General features: G+C 45.3%; 1 protein-coding gene across 3 annotated transcripts; it reads right to left on the minus strand.

The window, feature by feature from the left end:
- TTPAL (alpha tocopherol transfer protein like) lies at positions 1-14,634 on the minus strand. 3 transcript variants are annotated; one of them, XM_077168122.1, is made up of 5 exons: positions 14,527-14,634; positions 11,103-11,561; positions 6,325-6,416; positions 4,580-4,690; positions 1-1,355 (listed from the first exon to the last, which is right to left on the minus strand). In XM_077168122.1, the coding sequence occupies exons 2-5, from the start codon at positions 11,545-11,547 to the stop codon at positions 1,080-1,082; spliced, it is 924 nt and encodes a 307-aa protein (XP_077024237.1). In that variant the 5' UTR covers positions 11,548-11,561; positions 14,527-14,634; the 3' UTR covers positions 1-1,079. The 3 variants fall into 3 exon arrangements, with proteins under 3 accessions (XP_077024237.1, XP_077024229.1, XP_077024232.1); XM_077168114.1 differs by having other exon boundaries at positions 6,223-6,416; XM_077168117.1 differs by lacking the exon at positions 14,527-14,634 and adding an exon at positions 13,401-14,520 and having other exon boundaries at positions 6,223-6,416.
- Positions 14,635-15,028: the final 394 nt, after the last annotated feature.

Below are 15,028 nucleotides of genomic sequence, written 5' to 3' on the forward strand. Positions count from 1 at the left end.
CAAAAAGGCAGTACAGTAAGTCCCAAGAATATACATACTAGTTTCTTTAAAGACAGGTCCAAATGGTGATAAATCCCTAATGGAAAGGCCCACGTGTAACAAGAAATAGGATCCAACCACTTACATCTAGAGAGTCATTTTTCTAGGCATAAAGCCAATGTGTAACATTATTCAATAGCTTAATCAAATCCCAGAACCTCAGAAGCCAAAAGGGCCCTGGACTTCATTCATCCAGCCCCACTTTACAGATGAGAAAGCTGAGGTCAACAGACGCCCATCCAAGGTCATACATTTGGGGCTGGAACCCATGTCTCTAATCCCTAGACCAAAGTCCTTTTAGCTACACTGGCTTGGAATCCAGTATTTTAGGTAGAGTAGAATCATATACTTCTTGGACCGTGCATGATTCCATTGAGAACCAGGGCTAAGGCTTTATGGGTTTGGGAAAGCAAGTTTCTATTGCAAGATTCAACTCATGAATCCTAGAGGCGCTTTGAAATCTCTGGCTCCTGAATTTGATCAGGCAGTGCTGATGTCCCAATGCTTGCATGATCCAGTTTAGATGCTTTAGCAACCCTAGGGAAGGCAACCAGGGCCTGCACCTCAAACTGGAAGCTTCTTGATGAGCAGCAGAGATCTGTAGTCACAGTTCATGTGAAAGACACAATTCCCAAAGTATCTCGTTTGGTCCCCTTGCAAGTCCAGCCAACCTGTTTCACAGGAGTATGCTGACTGGCAAATTAGGTTGTTTTCTCCTGGAAACTGAGATCAAGGTGAGTTTGGTCCTGATTTTTCCGGCTTCCAGATGCCCAAGAAGCAGATACAGCTTCCAGATTAATGGGTACAAACTACGATCGCAAACACTTGGGAATCACTGGTGACTTTTTCCATGTCTTCCGTGGAGTAATTCAAGTAACAAAGGGTTCACCCCATCCCTCACCCCCAAAGCTCAACAGACGTTTCCTCCATGCTGCAGTTCAATCACTAGGAGCAAGACTGAATCCACAGTACCTCAAATTCGCCTTATGCCTCTCCAAAGAGAGGAAAGTAAGAGGAAAGGATGACTCAATGGGGACCGGCTAATAGCAGGAGTACAGCTGCGCTTTGACAGCCCGCATGGAGTCATCGCACTGCGCATCGGTCAGCCCCTCCGGCAGCTGGGCCTCACCCAGGATGCTGTCACAGGCACGGACCGGCTGGCAGAACTCTCGCACAAAGTCCTCCTCCGAGGCCAGCAGCACCTCGTTCCAGGCCGTGATGTCCAGCTCTCCAGCTGTGCCACCATACTCCTTGGGGAGAATGCTTCCCGGAAGGTTTGTGTGGAGAGAGCTCAGGTCAGACCCATGGAGGAAAAACTAACAGGGAATGAAATGAAAATACATGGCCTCAGGTTAGTCAGTAATACAGCAATCTACTTCAGGGTTAAGTGGCTCAAAAATATCTGTTGAATGGAACCTTGAGTAGGGCTTAAGATTTTGTAGGTTTGTACAGAGTGATGCTCCAGTAAATCTCAGGCTGATTTGAACAGTGAGTAAAAAAGCATTGCAAAGTCCCCTTGGGGGAATGCTGAGAAAGGGGGAAAATTCAACTTCCCCAAGTGGAGAATTCTTGATATTCTCACAAGCACTGGGGACATGCAAAGCAATAGGCTGAGCCCCCAATCTTGGAGTTGGTTCATATGAAACTTAATCCCACAAAGGATAGGTCAAGCCTACTTAAAATTAGGCCTAACCTAAGAGTCACCCCCGGAGAACATCTTTTGTTGCTCAGATGTGGCCTCTCTCTCCAGCCAACACAACAAGCAAACTCACTGCCCTCCACGTTTACGTGGGACATGACTCCCAGGGGTGTGGACCTTCCTGAAACGTGGGACGGAAATCCTAGAATGAGCTGAGACTCAGCATCAAGGGATTGAGAAAACCTCGACCAAAAGGGGGAAGAGTGAAATGAGACAAAATAAAGTGTCAATGGCTGAGAGATTCCAAAAAGAGTCGAGAGGTTATCCTGGAGGTTATTCTTATGCATTAAACAGATATCACCTTGTTAGTCAAGATGTAACGGAGAGGCTGGAGAGAACTGCCTGAAAATGTAGAGCTGTGTTCCAGTAGCCATGTTTCTTGAAGATGACTGTATAATGATATAGCTTTCACAATGTGACTTTGTGATTGTGAAAACCTTGTATCTGATGCTCCGTTTATCTACCTTATAGATAGATGCTGTCTATCTATAAGTAAAACACATGGATTAAAAATAAATAATAGGGGGAACAAATGTTAAAATAAATTTAGATTGAAACGCTAGTGATCAATGAAATGGAGGGGTAAGGGGTATGGTATATATGAATTTTTCCTGTTGTCTTTTTATTTCTTTTTCTGAATTGATGGAAATGTTCTAAGAAATGATCATGATGATGAATATGCAACTATGTGATGATATTGTGAATTACTGATTATACATGTAGAATGGAATGATCAAAAGAGGAATGTTTGTGTTTGTTACGTGTTTTTTGGTATTTGAAAAAATAAAATAAAAAGTAAAAATAAATAAATAATGGGGGAAAAAGATTAAGGATGCGTGAACTCTCTGAGGGGGGATTTGAGGCAGGCTAGAGCAGGGAGAGGAAGAACCGTGAAGGAACCCTGAAGAGGATGGTTAATGGAGGTTAGGAGGGCCCACGTCTGGCACAGACACCTGCCCAGGGCCTGCCCACTTACGGGAAGCACCAGACAGCAGCCAACCCATCTGAAGCCGAACAACCCCCACCTAAATGCATTACCTTCAGAGAAGGGTGGAACCAAGGAACCCACCACTTTCTTATGTGGCACCACCAGGCACCACCATGGGGAGAGGGGAGGGTGGAAGGAAGAGCCCCAAACAAGAAAGGGGGAAGGGGAACAAGTAACGCTAATCTATAAAAGCAAATGGCCCCACATTGCCCACTGCCTCTCAACCTCCATCTTTGTTTTCTTCCAAGAGTGCCCACATGCTCCTTTCCTCTGCATATGTACTTAATAAATCTCTTACCTACTTGATCTAAAAAAAACCACAAGGTACTGCAATAAGAAATCATAGCTCTTTTTAACTAGCTGCTCAAAGATAACGCTTTTTACTAACCCCCAACCCTTTTCCGTGTCCTCTTACCCATAACATATAATATCACCTCACAAGGCCCAAGCCAGGACACTGAAAAGTCTAAGTGACTAACTACAAAGCAGGAAAGCTCTTATGATAAAATCCTGGCTCTGCCAGCACTATAAAATTTCTAGAAGAAAATATAAGGAAACATCTTCAAGACTTAACAATAGGAGATAGTTTCTTAGACCTTATACCCAAAGCACAAACAACAAAAGAAAAAATGAGTAAGTGGGAACTCCTCAAGACTAAACACTTCTGTGTGTCAAAGGACTTTGTCAAAAAGGTGAAGAAGGGTGCACAGGTGGGTCAGTGGTGGAACGCTCGCCTTTCATGCGGGAGACCTGGGTTCAATTCCCAGAACATGCACCCCCCAAAAAAAGGTGACGAGGCAGCCAACTCAATGAGAATATTTGGTAACCATCCATCTGATAAGGGTTTGATACCCACTATATAAAAGAAATCCTACAACAAAACAATAGAAGGACAAACAACCCAGTTATAAAATGGGCAAAAGATATGAACAGACATTTTTCCAAAGAGGAAATACAAATGGCTAAAAAGCACACGAAAAGATGTTTATCTTCATTAGCTATTAGGAAAATACAAATCAAAACCGCAATGAGATCATGATTTCACACCTATAAAATGGCCACTATTAAACAAATAGGAAACTACAAATGTTGAAGAGGATGTGGAAAAATAGGAACACTTATTCACCAGTAGTGGGAATGTAAAATGGTACAGCCACTGTGGAAGACAGTTTGGCGGTTCCTTGGAAAACTAAATACTGAGTTGCCCTACGACCCAGCAATTCCACTACTCAGTATATACCCAGAAGATCTGAAAGCAGGGACATGAACAAACATTTGCACACAGATGTTCACAGCAGCATTCTTCATAATTGCCAAAAGATGACAACAATCCAAAAATCCATCAACAGATGAGTGGATAAACAAAATGTGGTACATACATACAATGGAATATTTTGCAGTAAAAAGAAGGAATGAGGTCCTAAAGCATGTGACAACATGGATGAACCTCGAGTACATAATGCTGAGTGAAATAAGCCAGACACAAAAAGAGAAATATTGTATGGTTTCACTAATACAGACTAACTAGAACAGTAAACTCAAGAGTCTTAAAATGTAGAATATAGGGTACCTAGAGATAAACCGAAGCTAGAAAAGGAGGAGCGGTTACCTAATATATATGGAATTGTTAACGAGGTTGAATTTAAATGTCTGGGACAGGAGGTGAGGGTAGCTCATTATTGGGATTATAAGTAATAGTGACATATTGTAGGTGAATTTGGCATCTGTAACCCTGTACTATCCAAATGACTAGTCCCAAAGCAAAAATAATAAACTAAGATGTCACAAATAAGTCAAAGGAGCAGAAAGAAAACGCATTTAAAGTATTTGAGGTGAAAAGAACCAACACTTACTCGGTTTGCTATTTTCTCCTTCAGAAATGGTTTTATGATGGCAAAAATGCCTTTAAATATTCGAGGTTCATTAACTACATGTACTGCTTTTATCCGAATGGGGAAACCATCCTGTGGGAGGAAGGGAAAGGTGTGTTAGAACATCTGGACATCTGGAAACTGTCCATACCCACCGCCTGCCTCCCCCCTTTAAATTTTCTTCATTTTAGTCCCCAACATCAGTCTGGTCTGATTCTCACAGCCTCCTCAAAGATGCCCAAGCAGGAGCTAAACAGGAAACAAGCCTCAGGGAAAAGGGTCTCTCTTGGGACGGAAGGTAAGCAAGGAGGGAGCTGCTCCTCTTGCAGCAAAACACAACCTGAGTCTGTGTGGCTACATCTAAAATCTCAGTACTTCGGGTCAGCACTGCCCAAAGCTTATTTCTCAGGACGTTACTAAATATGATGCAAAAAGGGCTCCATGATAGATGAGTTTGAGTAAGAGTAGAATACTTCTACTCAAACGGGTTTCCATAAGGACTATATTCAGAGCCTTTAATATGTAAATGTTTTCTGTAAAATTCACAAGAAAGGGACACATTCTACCCCACGTCCCAAAATTATTTAACCCGGGAAACTTTTTCTTCCAGTTCATCATATAGGACGAGGAAACACTGATCCAAACTCATTATCCTGATGGCTGAGTCTACATTGTATTCAGCAGGAGGCATCAAAAGAAAGATGGAAGCCAAAGAAAGCCAGATTAATGGCTCAAAGCCAGAATTCAAATTTAGGACAACAACCAAATGTGACATTTATTTGTCTGAATAATAAGCCTGGCGGTGCACAGTAGGCCTCAGACACATTTCAGCTGGGAAGACCTGTGGTATCCCTGGTGCCTCCTAGTTCACAAGTCATAGCATCCCACGTGGGGGATCAGAATAAACAATGAATTAAAACCTATTTCTAGTCCTTACATCTGTGTGACTTTTACCCAAGTCACAGCCTCTCTAGGTCTCAGTTTCCCCATTCTATCAAAAAGGAAAAGTAACTCCTGCCCTGCCTATCTCAGAGGATTCCTTGAAGGACTGAATGAATTAAAATGACTATAAAAGCACTTTGCAAACTGTTAAGCACTGTGCAGATACATAAGGAACTTTTGTTTGACTGAGACGATTTTATGGTTCCCAGTCTCTTCCGGTAACCTGTGTTCTGAAAAGCAGAACATGAGGTGAGAAAGCATCTGAACAAAATGCAGTCCAATGCTGCTCCATGTCCCCAGGTCCCACAGAGAGCAATTTCAGAAGCTCCATTACCTGGGGTGGAAGCACAATTTCCCAGTTTCATTTGTTAGAATTACTCTATCTTCTAGTAAAAAAAAAAAAAAAAAGGTTAAAACATTTCCCTGACTTTTGGACTCCTGCCCTAAAGCTGAAAGCTGATCTTGTCCAGACTGAGAGGCACCTTGGAAATGGCCAGAGACCCTGAGGAGAATGCGTGGGAAACAGGACTAAACTTCCTCACATGATGCGTGTGTATTTCTCTGATCATAGGAGGGGGAAGTAGGTCTTATGAATCACCTAAGCAGACCTGCAGTAAATGGACAGGGCCCTGCAGTAAGCCAAAAACAACCATGGGTGGGCACGCGACAAATGTGGGCCATACCTGAAGGATGCCAATCACCTTTTTGGCTATAAAGGGGCCAAAATGAGACGCTTTTGATAAGCTCACTCCTTTGTAGTCTGCAAGAATTACAATTCCATTCACCTGGGTTTCTTCAGCCTGAATGAGTTTTTCTAAGGTCAAGTATATGGCTCGGATGTTCTCCGTAATTGGATAGTTGCTTGGTATCCATCTGTCTAAGGTCATAAGAGATGGACAGTATATTATACAGATGAATACAAACACGAAATCAAATAGGCCAAAATGTATCTCTTTTAAAAACTGTTGTTTAAAAGTGAAAATAAAGACAGCGCTTTCTAAGATCAATCATCAAGTGAAACAGATCAGTACTTGAGCAACTGTGCTGAATACAGACCAATGGAAAGTCTGCCTCGGACACCATCTCCCTCTCCCCAACCCCACATGGACACAAGGAGAAGGAGGCAGCTAAGTAACAGGGCATGGCCTTCAGCTCTTCTCCAAAAACCAACTCCCTAAAACTGTGAGTCCTGAAGCACTTTCTCAGTGAGTTCTGAAGGAAAGTGTACACCAGCCTTTCTCTGCTGCTATCTGGGTGACTTGGCCTTGGAAGGAATCTGACCTGTTCACTTTGAAACATCTCTAGAAGAGGAGAAGCCGAATTTCTAAGGACAAACCAGTAGAGCTGGGGTTGTTTAAGGATGTCTCCCAGGGAGGACCCAGACTACATCTCTCTGATGTGCTTATCTTGCGTCTTCCAGGCCCCAAAACCCTCCTCCTACTGGCAATAAAGCTATCGGTTTCCTGCCCTGGACATATGCCACCCAGACTGGACCTACGAGGCTGCAGAGCAGTATACTCATCATGCACACAGCCTCACACACAAACACTCTTCCCTCCCGCACCCTCGGGAAAATACTTTCTTAGAATGTGACCTGGACTCGTTTCAAAGGCCTTTTCCAGCTTGCCCTGACTGCCCAGTGATTCACCTGGACTTGAACTTGGTCAAGAAAGATGAGGGTCTCTGAACAGAGCAGCCTCTGTTCTCTTCTGGTTGCTGCCATGCTCATTTAAAGGACAGACAGCAGACAGGAGCTCCCTGGTTCTTCTTACCCTGTCTTCTCTCACCCCCAATGCTACCTCTACCCTGGCACAAAGATGTGGAAAGGAAAATAAGCTGGTGGCATCACTGGAAGCTGAGAGTCAATGGATACCATGGGCCCTTTCATCAGGGGAGAAGCCCTTTGTACTAGAAACACTACCCATGAAATTAGGCAAGTGATGAGTCCTTCCTTCAGCTGGGCACTGTGGTTTCTGTAAGATGAGTCTGCACATTTCTTGGTGAGGGCTGTCTCTAACAGGGGATCTTCAGTTGCCAGGTGCATCCAGGGTTTAAGAGGTGCCTTGACTTTCAAATGTAAACCTGACTATGTCTGAGCATCACCCTGTCCAGTATCCTTGGGGCAGCTGGTGGTGTCCAGAAGAATGGGTACCTGCTTCAGATTTAGATGCCTATTTTGGGCTTTTGTCTGGTTAGGGGTGTTACTGTCTTCTGCTCTGCAAGTTAGGCAGCAAAGCTAGTGTCCCAGAAGACTTGTGCCACAATTTGTTTGCAGTTTACACAAACTCAGCTTTAAAGCTCCAGGTAGCCTGATTGGCAAACTCCACCTGCAGCATATGGAGCTTTGGATGCTCAATACCTTGGATGGGTTTCAGTGCCACTGAACCACAGAGTATAGGGGCAAAGCCACATTCTTCTTTATGGAAAAGCGATGGTCTAGGCCAAGGGGTGGTGAGCTTAGGGACTTCCTCTCACCCTCACTCCTCCAGGAGGGGCCAGTTAGGGCCCTTCTTAAGCAGCCTTCTATTCTTACCATTAAACTGGTTTCCTTTTTCATCCAAAAGTTGGAACTCCCCAGATAGTCACACTGTAAAAGCCAAATCTCAACTAGTATCTTCAAGAGAGAAAATCTCGTTCTGTCCCAGCTTTGATCTGCAGGACATCTGTCCCTCCCTCTTCTCTGAGGCATGAAGCAAAGTTCCTAAGCTGGTTTCTAGTACACTGAGAAGAGCCATCCATGAAGATGACTTCTTCTCAAAGTACACCTCCTCCTCTGGACTTCAGATGCCTCTTCTAACAGGAAAAGGCATTGCTTGGATTGGATATATTTATGTGACTGTGACATTTGTGGCTGTAAAGTCGTTGACTATGTTATATGTAATGGAAATTCTTATAAACTTGAAAAATAAAATCTTAATTTTCTACAATAAAAAAAAGAAAAGAAAGGTATTCTAATGGCCACAATTCTATTTAGGTTAGTAAATGTGGCTCCATAAATGGCAGCTAATGTTTCTTGACTCCAAACACAGCAAGCAGCACATTCTAGAATGGAAATGCAATTGAGTGCTGAGGTTAAAAGTACGGGCCCCAAAGTCAAACATACCTGGGTTTGAATCTTACTAGCTATGTGATTTGGGACAAGTTCCCAATGCACTCAGAGCATCAATCTCCTCAGAATTAGAATGGGATAATAGTACCTACCTTAGTGGACATCTGTACTTCCTGCCCTCAGACATTTCCCCTTATTCTCATAACAGCATCCTGATTCTCCTTGGGGAACCACTCTTCCCCCACTCTAGTCATGCAATTTGGGGAGAACCAACTTGACTCCTGGGTCGAGAGGTGGGTCAGTTACCCAGCTTGGCTAATCCAGGCATTATCCTCATGGCCACAGTGTGTGATCCAAGTCAGGCCACGCAGAGCTACTGAGACTCAATTCTGGGATTTCGGCTCTTTGGAAAGAAAAGATCTTTTTTTTGTACTTGGAGTGGTCAGGATGAGAGCCGGGGATTCAGGTGTCCCATGAGTCAAGAGCTGGCCTGAGACAAGAGAGATGGAGACAGTTTTCAATCTGTAGTTTGACCCCCCAAATCCAGCTGTGTCCAGCCGAGTAAGCTTTCTGTCACTGGCCACCCAGAATGAGTTCTAATTCATATACCACCTTCAGGGGATGCTGTGAAGATGGATTAAGCTAATAATGCTTAAATTCTAGGAGATCACTCATTAAATTCCCCTTTTGCAGCTGGAAGTTCCTTTAATACACTCCATATATTTGAAGGTGCTTCCCTCTCTTTGGGGAAAGGATGAAAATGATGACTGTTGACTGAAGACCACTATTCTTAAGAGAATCCCACCTATATATGTGTGACTCTTTCTTAGGAAAATAAAACTTCACATGATTTTCACCAATGAGACACTTAAGGTGTATAAAATTTCTATGAAAAAATCTTCACCTACAAATTGTGCCAGCTTGCTATTTAATGTTGCTGCCAAGTAAATGTTTCCACATAACTGGATGTCATCCCCATCCCTTCCAATCACATATGAACCAGAAGAGGTTATAGAAAAGCAGAGCTGATGCCCAGTTGAAAAAACCTAGGTGGATGGGGAGGGGTCCAGATCTGCTCCAGCGACACATGCAGAAAAAAAAATGCATACGGCAAAGGGTTGCAACCAAGCCACCAAAGAGCTCAAACCAATGTAGTAATATCTGATTATTTTGTAATACTTTTATGAGTTGCAAAACCTACTGCCTATTCTCTAGGCCTCTTGGTGTCCTCAAACTTCCGCTGCATTGCTTATTTTAAAAGAAACACCGCTAATTTCGGAAAGTGCGCCAAACAGCAGGTAAATACAGAGCAGACTCAAGAGAATGGTTTTATCTGCAAAGCGGGTTGAGTAAATGAATGAGTAAGGGAAATGGTGACATGGGGCTTAAAGGCAGAGGATGTACATGGAGGTTTCCATTCCCCATCAGACTTCCCTTCAAGAGGAGTTTGGACATGAACAAAAGAGGAATGCCTGCATGTCCTTGTTTTCCAAGCTCAGCTAAGAATATCACAATCTTACTCTGACATCTTTTTTCTCAGCTCTGGTCTAAGGGAAAGGGTTGCAGCTGGAGGGGAAGATGCATCAAATGCATCTTGAGTTTATGATGCATTTGATGTCATGGAAGAGAACAGGATTATGAATTAGAAGGCTCAAGTTCTAGCACCTCATATCACTGTGTCAGCCAAAAAGTGTTCCCACACTTCTCTAAATGCATTTGGAGGGTGAGGGCAGGGGTAGAGAGCTGCTCCTAACTGAAAACTACTGTGCCAGAAAATGTAAAGTATGAAGTGCTAAAACAAAAATGAATCAAAATGAATCCTTTCAGTGGCTTAACAGAGCAGAAGAAAAGAAGAAAAGGCTGGAGGGGGACACACAGTAGGCAGGTTTTCAAGCATCTGCCTAGCCCACATCCCCTTTCATGGAGATCTATACCCCCAACCTCCTCACTAAAGAGGGAACCGAGAGGGCCCAAGCAACCAGGCTTGTACCCTATGACTAGGAGGAAATTCCTCAGTTCTCCAGATTCCCTCTCCTTGAAATGTGAAATTCGGGCTGGGGGAACTTAGTTGGCTGGCCAGGTAAACCTGGATGCTGAGGGGTCCCTGATTCAGCCATATGCACAAAAGCAGCAAAAGTCAGTCTACAGAGAGAAGACATGCAAAGGACAGCAGAAATATGTGGGCCAGAGAGACACACAGACTGACAGACAGCAACAGAGAAAGAGAATGGCTATTTTGGCTCCTGAGGACATTCCTGTTCCTGCTTCTAGGGCCTTCCTAGAAAGATCTGCAGCGTATTCAGTTCTCTGGTTCTATGAGATACCCTTGCTCCTTAAATGAAATCCTTTCTTTCTTCTTAAGATGGTTTGAGGAGCTTTTTGTCATTTGCGATCACAAGAGCCTTGATTACAACAGGAGGGTAGGGAGGGATCGGAAGGAGAGAGCAGGTGCTGGGCAGACACAATCCAAACAGATACTGGGCACACACGCCCCGCTGTGGTCTAGGAAAATACCTGGGCGGATGCAGAGGATGTGGCAGCCCCTGGGGTCAGTGTGGGGCAGCACAGTGAGGAACCCGGAAGCGAGGACATCTTTTAAGGCCGACGGCTTCAGGTTATTGAAGACTTCCGGCCAGCTCCTCCGGCAGCTGTGGTAGTTGACCAGGAGCTGCAGGGCCCGATCATAATCGAACTTGCGGGCTCGGAGGAAGCGAAGCAGGAAGGCGTCATCGAGAGAGGTGCTCAGGGTGGGGTACTCCTTCCACACCATGTCCCGCAGGGCCTGGACATCCCGGAGTCTCCATTCCGGCTTCTCCTGCAGCTCTTCCCTGGCCTTGGTGACCAGCTCTTCCGTCAGCGAGCACACGTAGCCGGGAGGTGCAGGGGGCGGCGGCAGCTCATTTTCAGAAAGTGAGGCTGCCGAGGGGCTGGTTCTCAGCGAGTCACTTTCTTCTGACATTAGTTAGCAGGATCCTGCCAAGGGAGAAGCCCCAAGTGAAGTTATTAAAGCCCAGCACTACTCATTTCAGACCCCAGGGCAGCATGACATAGAGGGACAGGAACATTTTTATCAAGCCAAGTTAACTTCAGCATAGTAGTTCTTAATCAGCTTAACAAGCTGGGTGTCGGACCGTATACCCAGGTCCAACTCAGACCCACTGAAGTTAGAATCTCCCCACAGAGGCCCCCGGAGCAACAGCAGAAGATGCACACTGTTCGTTAAACACTGATTCTATGATTACAAATGTACAAGGAGGTGCTCAAAATTAAACAAAAACATGAATTAAAACAACTTCGAGATTCAGACTAGCAAAAATTTTTGAAAAGGCACTCCGATAGGCTTGCTACTGATGAGAGAATAAAATGACATTATCTTTTTCAAGGGCAGTTAGTCAATATCTATCAAAATTTCAAGCCACATACCCGTGGCCCAGTGATTCCATTTTAGGACATATACCTGTATGTATATGCAAAATATGCACCTGAGGATGACCATGACAGTACTGATTATAATGGCAAAAGATTACATATATCAGTTGGAAAGGGCTTAAATAATACGGTATTTAATGGAAAACTGTTCAGTCATGAAAAGCGATGCAGCAGACCTTTATGGAAAGAAAGAAAAAAGAAAACATGTTGCAGAAGAGTATGCATAAAATATCTGCATTTATGCTTTTAACATTCATACACTTATAACTGCCCAGACGATTTCTGGAAGGAGAAATGAGAAGCTTACTTACTTCTGGACAAGTGGCCATTTAAGTGGGAAAAAGATTTACTTTTACTGTTCTGTTTGAATCTTTTACCATGTACATGTGCATATGGGGATACAGCAGTGAAGAAGCAAAGAATTCTGCCTTCTGTTGAGCTTATATTCTAGTGGAGAAGACAGACTATATAAGCAAAATAAACTAGTCTATTGGAAGGTACTAACTTCTATGAACAGAAATCAAATAAGGAAGGGGGTTGGATGTGACTGGAGATAGGGGTTACAATTTTAGACAGGGTGGTTAAGGAAGGCCTCTCCAAGGTGAGAAGCTAAGCAAAGACCTGAAGGAGGTAAGGAAGTGAAGGAGCCAGATTAGTATATAAGACGGGGGAGAACAAATGTAAGGCCTGAGGCAGGGACATGTGCCTGACTCTTCTGAGGAAAACCCAAGAGGCCAGTGTGGCTGGAGCCAGGTGAGCAAGACAGAATGTATTCACAGATGAATTCAGAGAGATACTGGAGGTTCCCATGGTTGCAGGACATTGTTGGTCAGTAAGAATTTTGGCTTTTACTCTGAGGGAATGAGCGCCATAGAAGGTTTTGAGCAGAGGAGCGACATGACCTAATTTATATATTTAAAGGAACCACTCCAGCTGCTGTCTTGAGAACAGACTGTAAGGGGATGAAGACAAAAGAAAAGAGACAATTTAGAGGCTACTGCAATAATCCAGGTGAGAGATGATGCTGGGGAAGCAGGAAGCCTTCTGTCTTGTCACCTGAAACCTGGCACCTAACATGATGTCAGACACACAATCTGCACTCCATAAATATTTGCTGAGTGAGTTTAATCTGCTTGGCAGAGGAACGCTGAGTGAGGAATGGCACAACAATCGTGGGTTGACAGGACTCTCCCCAACCCCGGACTCTGTTTCCAAGGGACACAGCAAGAGACGCCTGTAGTCCCAATGCTGTGCTTACCTGGGAGACAGGCTGCAGTGTCCACGGGCTACAAAGCTAGCCTCAAAACCTCTCTCCAGCCTCATCTCCCACCTCTCCCCCTTTCAATGCACGTTAAATTCCAGCAAAACAAACTAATGACCTACCGTTTTCAAAATACGTCATGCACTTCTGATATCGTCAGCCTGGAATCTGCTCTCCTCTTTTGTCCCCAGACAACACATCACCTTCAAGGCTCAGGCTGCAATGTCACCACCTGTGAAGCCTTTCCTAACTCTGCAGGGTGATTTCCTCTAGTTTTCCTATTTCTCTTTTAGAAACTGCAACCCCATGTTATGTTTTTTTACATGAAGCTCCTCAGAGTTAGTTTCACTACGCAATGACTGATTACACACCACGTGTGTTAAGCTCTGTGCTTAACAATATAATTCTTTGCTTTTATGAAGCTGACATCAGAGTGGAATGATAAAAAAATATATGTATTTGAACGTTTCACCATGCGTCAAGCACTGGGCTAAGCTCTTTACATCTGTTTTTTCATTTAACCTTCACAATGTTTGGTGAAAGCATTATTATTGTTCCCATTTTACAAAGGAGGAAACTGTGCACTAGAATGTCAATTCCATGACAGCAGGGAACTTGCCTGCCATGCTCACTGTCATCCCCAGTGCCTGAACATAACAATGCTCAGGAAATATTTGTGGAAAATATGAGGTTAATTGATGTACCCAAGGGTACACAGCTACTGAGGCAGGGCAAAGACGTGCTAGCTCCACCCTGGGCTCATAACCTCCACACCCCACCTGGAGCTTCATGCTCCATCTCCAGGGCCTCAGCAGGGTCAAGCACAGAGTAAGACTCGGTCAGTCTGGTGAATGAACTGAGGGATGGTCATAGGAACGGGATGTAACACCTTTTGTTAGGCTGCGGATACCGGGGGTGGGGGTGGGGGGAGTGCAGGGAGAGGAGGGAATCCCACAGGCTGACACTTCTTCCTCACACGGCGCCCATCATGCTGTGGAGCCTCTCCCTCCTTCCCCCACCCCTCAACGAGCAGACAGAGATCAGGAAGCAACCCCTCCTGGGATCCCAGAGACCCCCACCCCCACATCCCCCTGACAGCCTTCCGAGGCCCCCACTTCCGGTTGTCTCCCCCAGCACTTGGGGACCTGGGACTCTCTGTCTTCGGGCTCCCATTTCCAGTTATCCCTTCCTTTCAGGAGACCCTCTCCGCCGCCCCCAAGGTACGCGGACGGGCTCGCGGGCACTCACCGGCCAGGCTACGGGGCGGAGCGCGGGTCAACCCGAGCGAAGGGCCGGTCTGGCAGCGCGCACGGATCTGACCCGCACTCCCTGCCCGGCCCGGCACGGCGCGGCCCGGCCCCGCCCCTCGCGCGGGAAGTGACGTACCTGGGCGTGGGAAGGCGGGGCGCCCGCTTGTGAGTGCGCATGTGCGGTGTCGTGCCGCAATGGCGGCGCTGTGTCTCCACCTGGCGGTCGGTGCTGCGCTGGGAACGCCTGGAGCGGGGAGCAGGTGGCTGGAAGGAGCGGGGACGGCCAGGAGCTTGTCCGCATCATTTAATAGGCGGCGAACTAAGGCCCAGAGAAGAGACGGTTCCCATGTTCCGGGAACATTCTGCCGTGTCCCTGGTGTTTTACGTCTATCTCCTTAAATCCTCATACTTAGGAAGTCCCCCTGTTTCCTCAAGGGGAAACTGCAAGCCCTTTGGAGTGAAGAGCTCTGAGCCAGAGCTCAGGATTAGCGTTCCAACAC

Source organism: Tamandua tetradactyla, chromosome 1 (assembly GCF_023851605.1).
Source record: "Tamandua tetradactyla isolate mTamTet1 chromosome 1, mTamTet1.pri, whole genome shotgun sequence".
In the NCBI taxonomy this organism is placed as follows: Eukaryota; Metazoa; Chordata; class Mammalia; order Pilosa; family Myrmecophagidae; genus Tamandua; species Tamandua tetradactyla.

What these genes read in the sequence shown, in the direction of transcription:
- TTPAL (XM_077168114.1), bottom strand. Translation starts at nt 11,547, where the DNA reads ATGTCAGAAGAAAGTGACTCGCTGAGAACCAGCCCCTCGGCAGCCTCA. An exon ending in CATCCTCTGCATCCGCCCAG is followed by an intron (nt 6,417 to 11,102) that starts GTATTTTCCTAG and finishes TTATGACCTTAG; the next exon opens with ACAGATGGATACCAAGCAAC. An exon ending in AGGAGAAAATAGCAAACCGA is followed by an intron (nt 1,356 to 4,579) that starts GTAAGTGTTGGT and finishes ATTCCCTGTTAG; the next exon opens with TTTTTCCTCCATGGGTCTGA.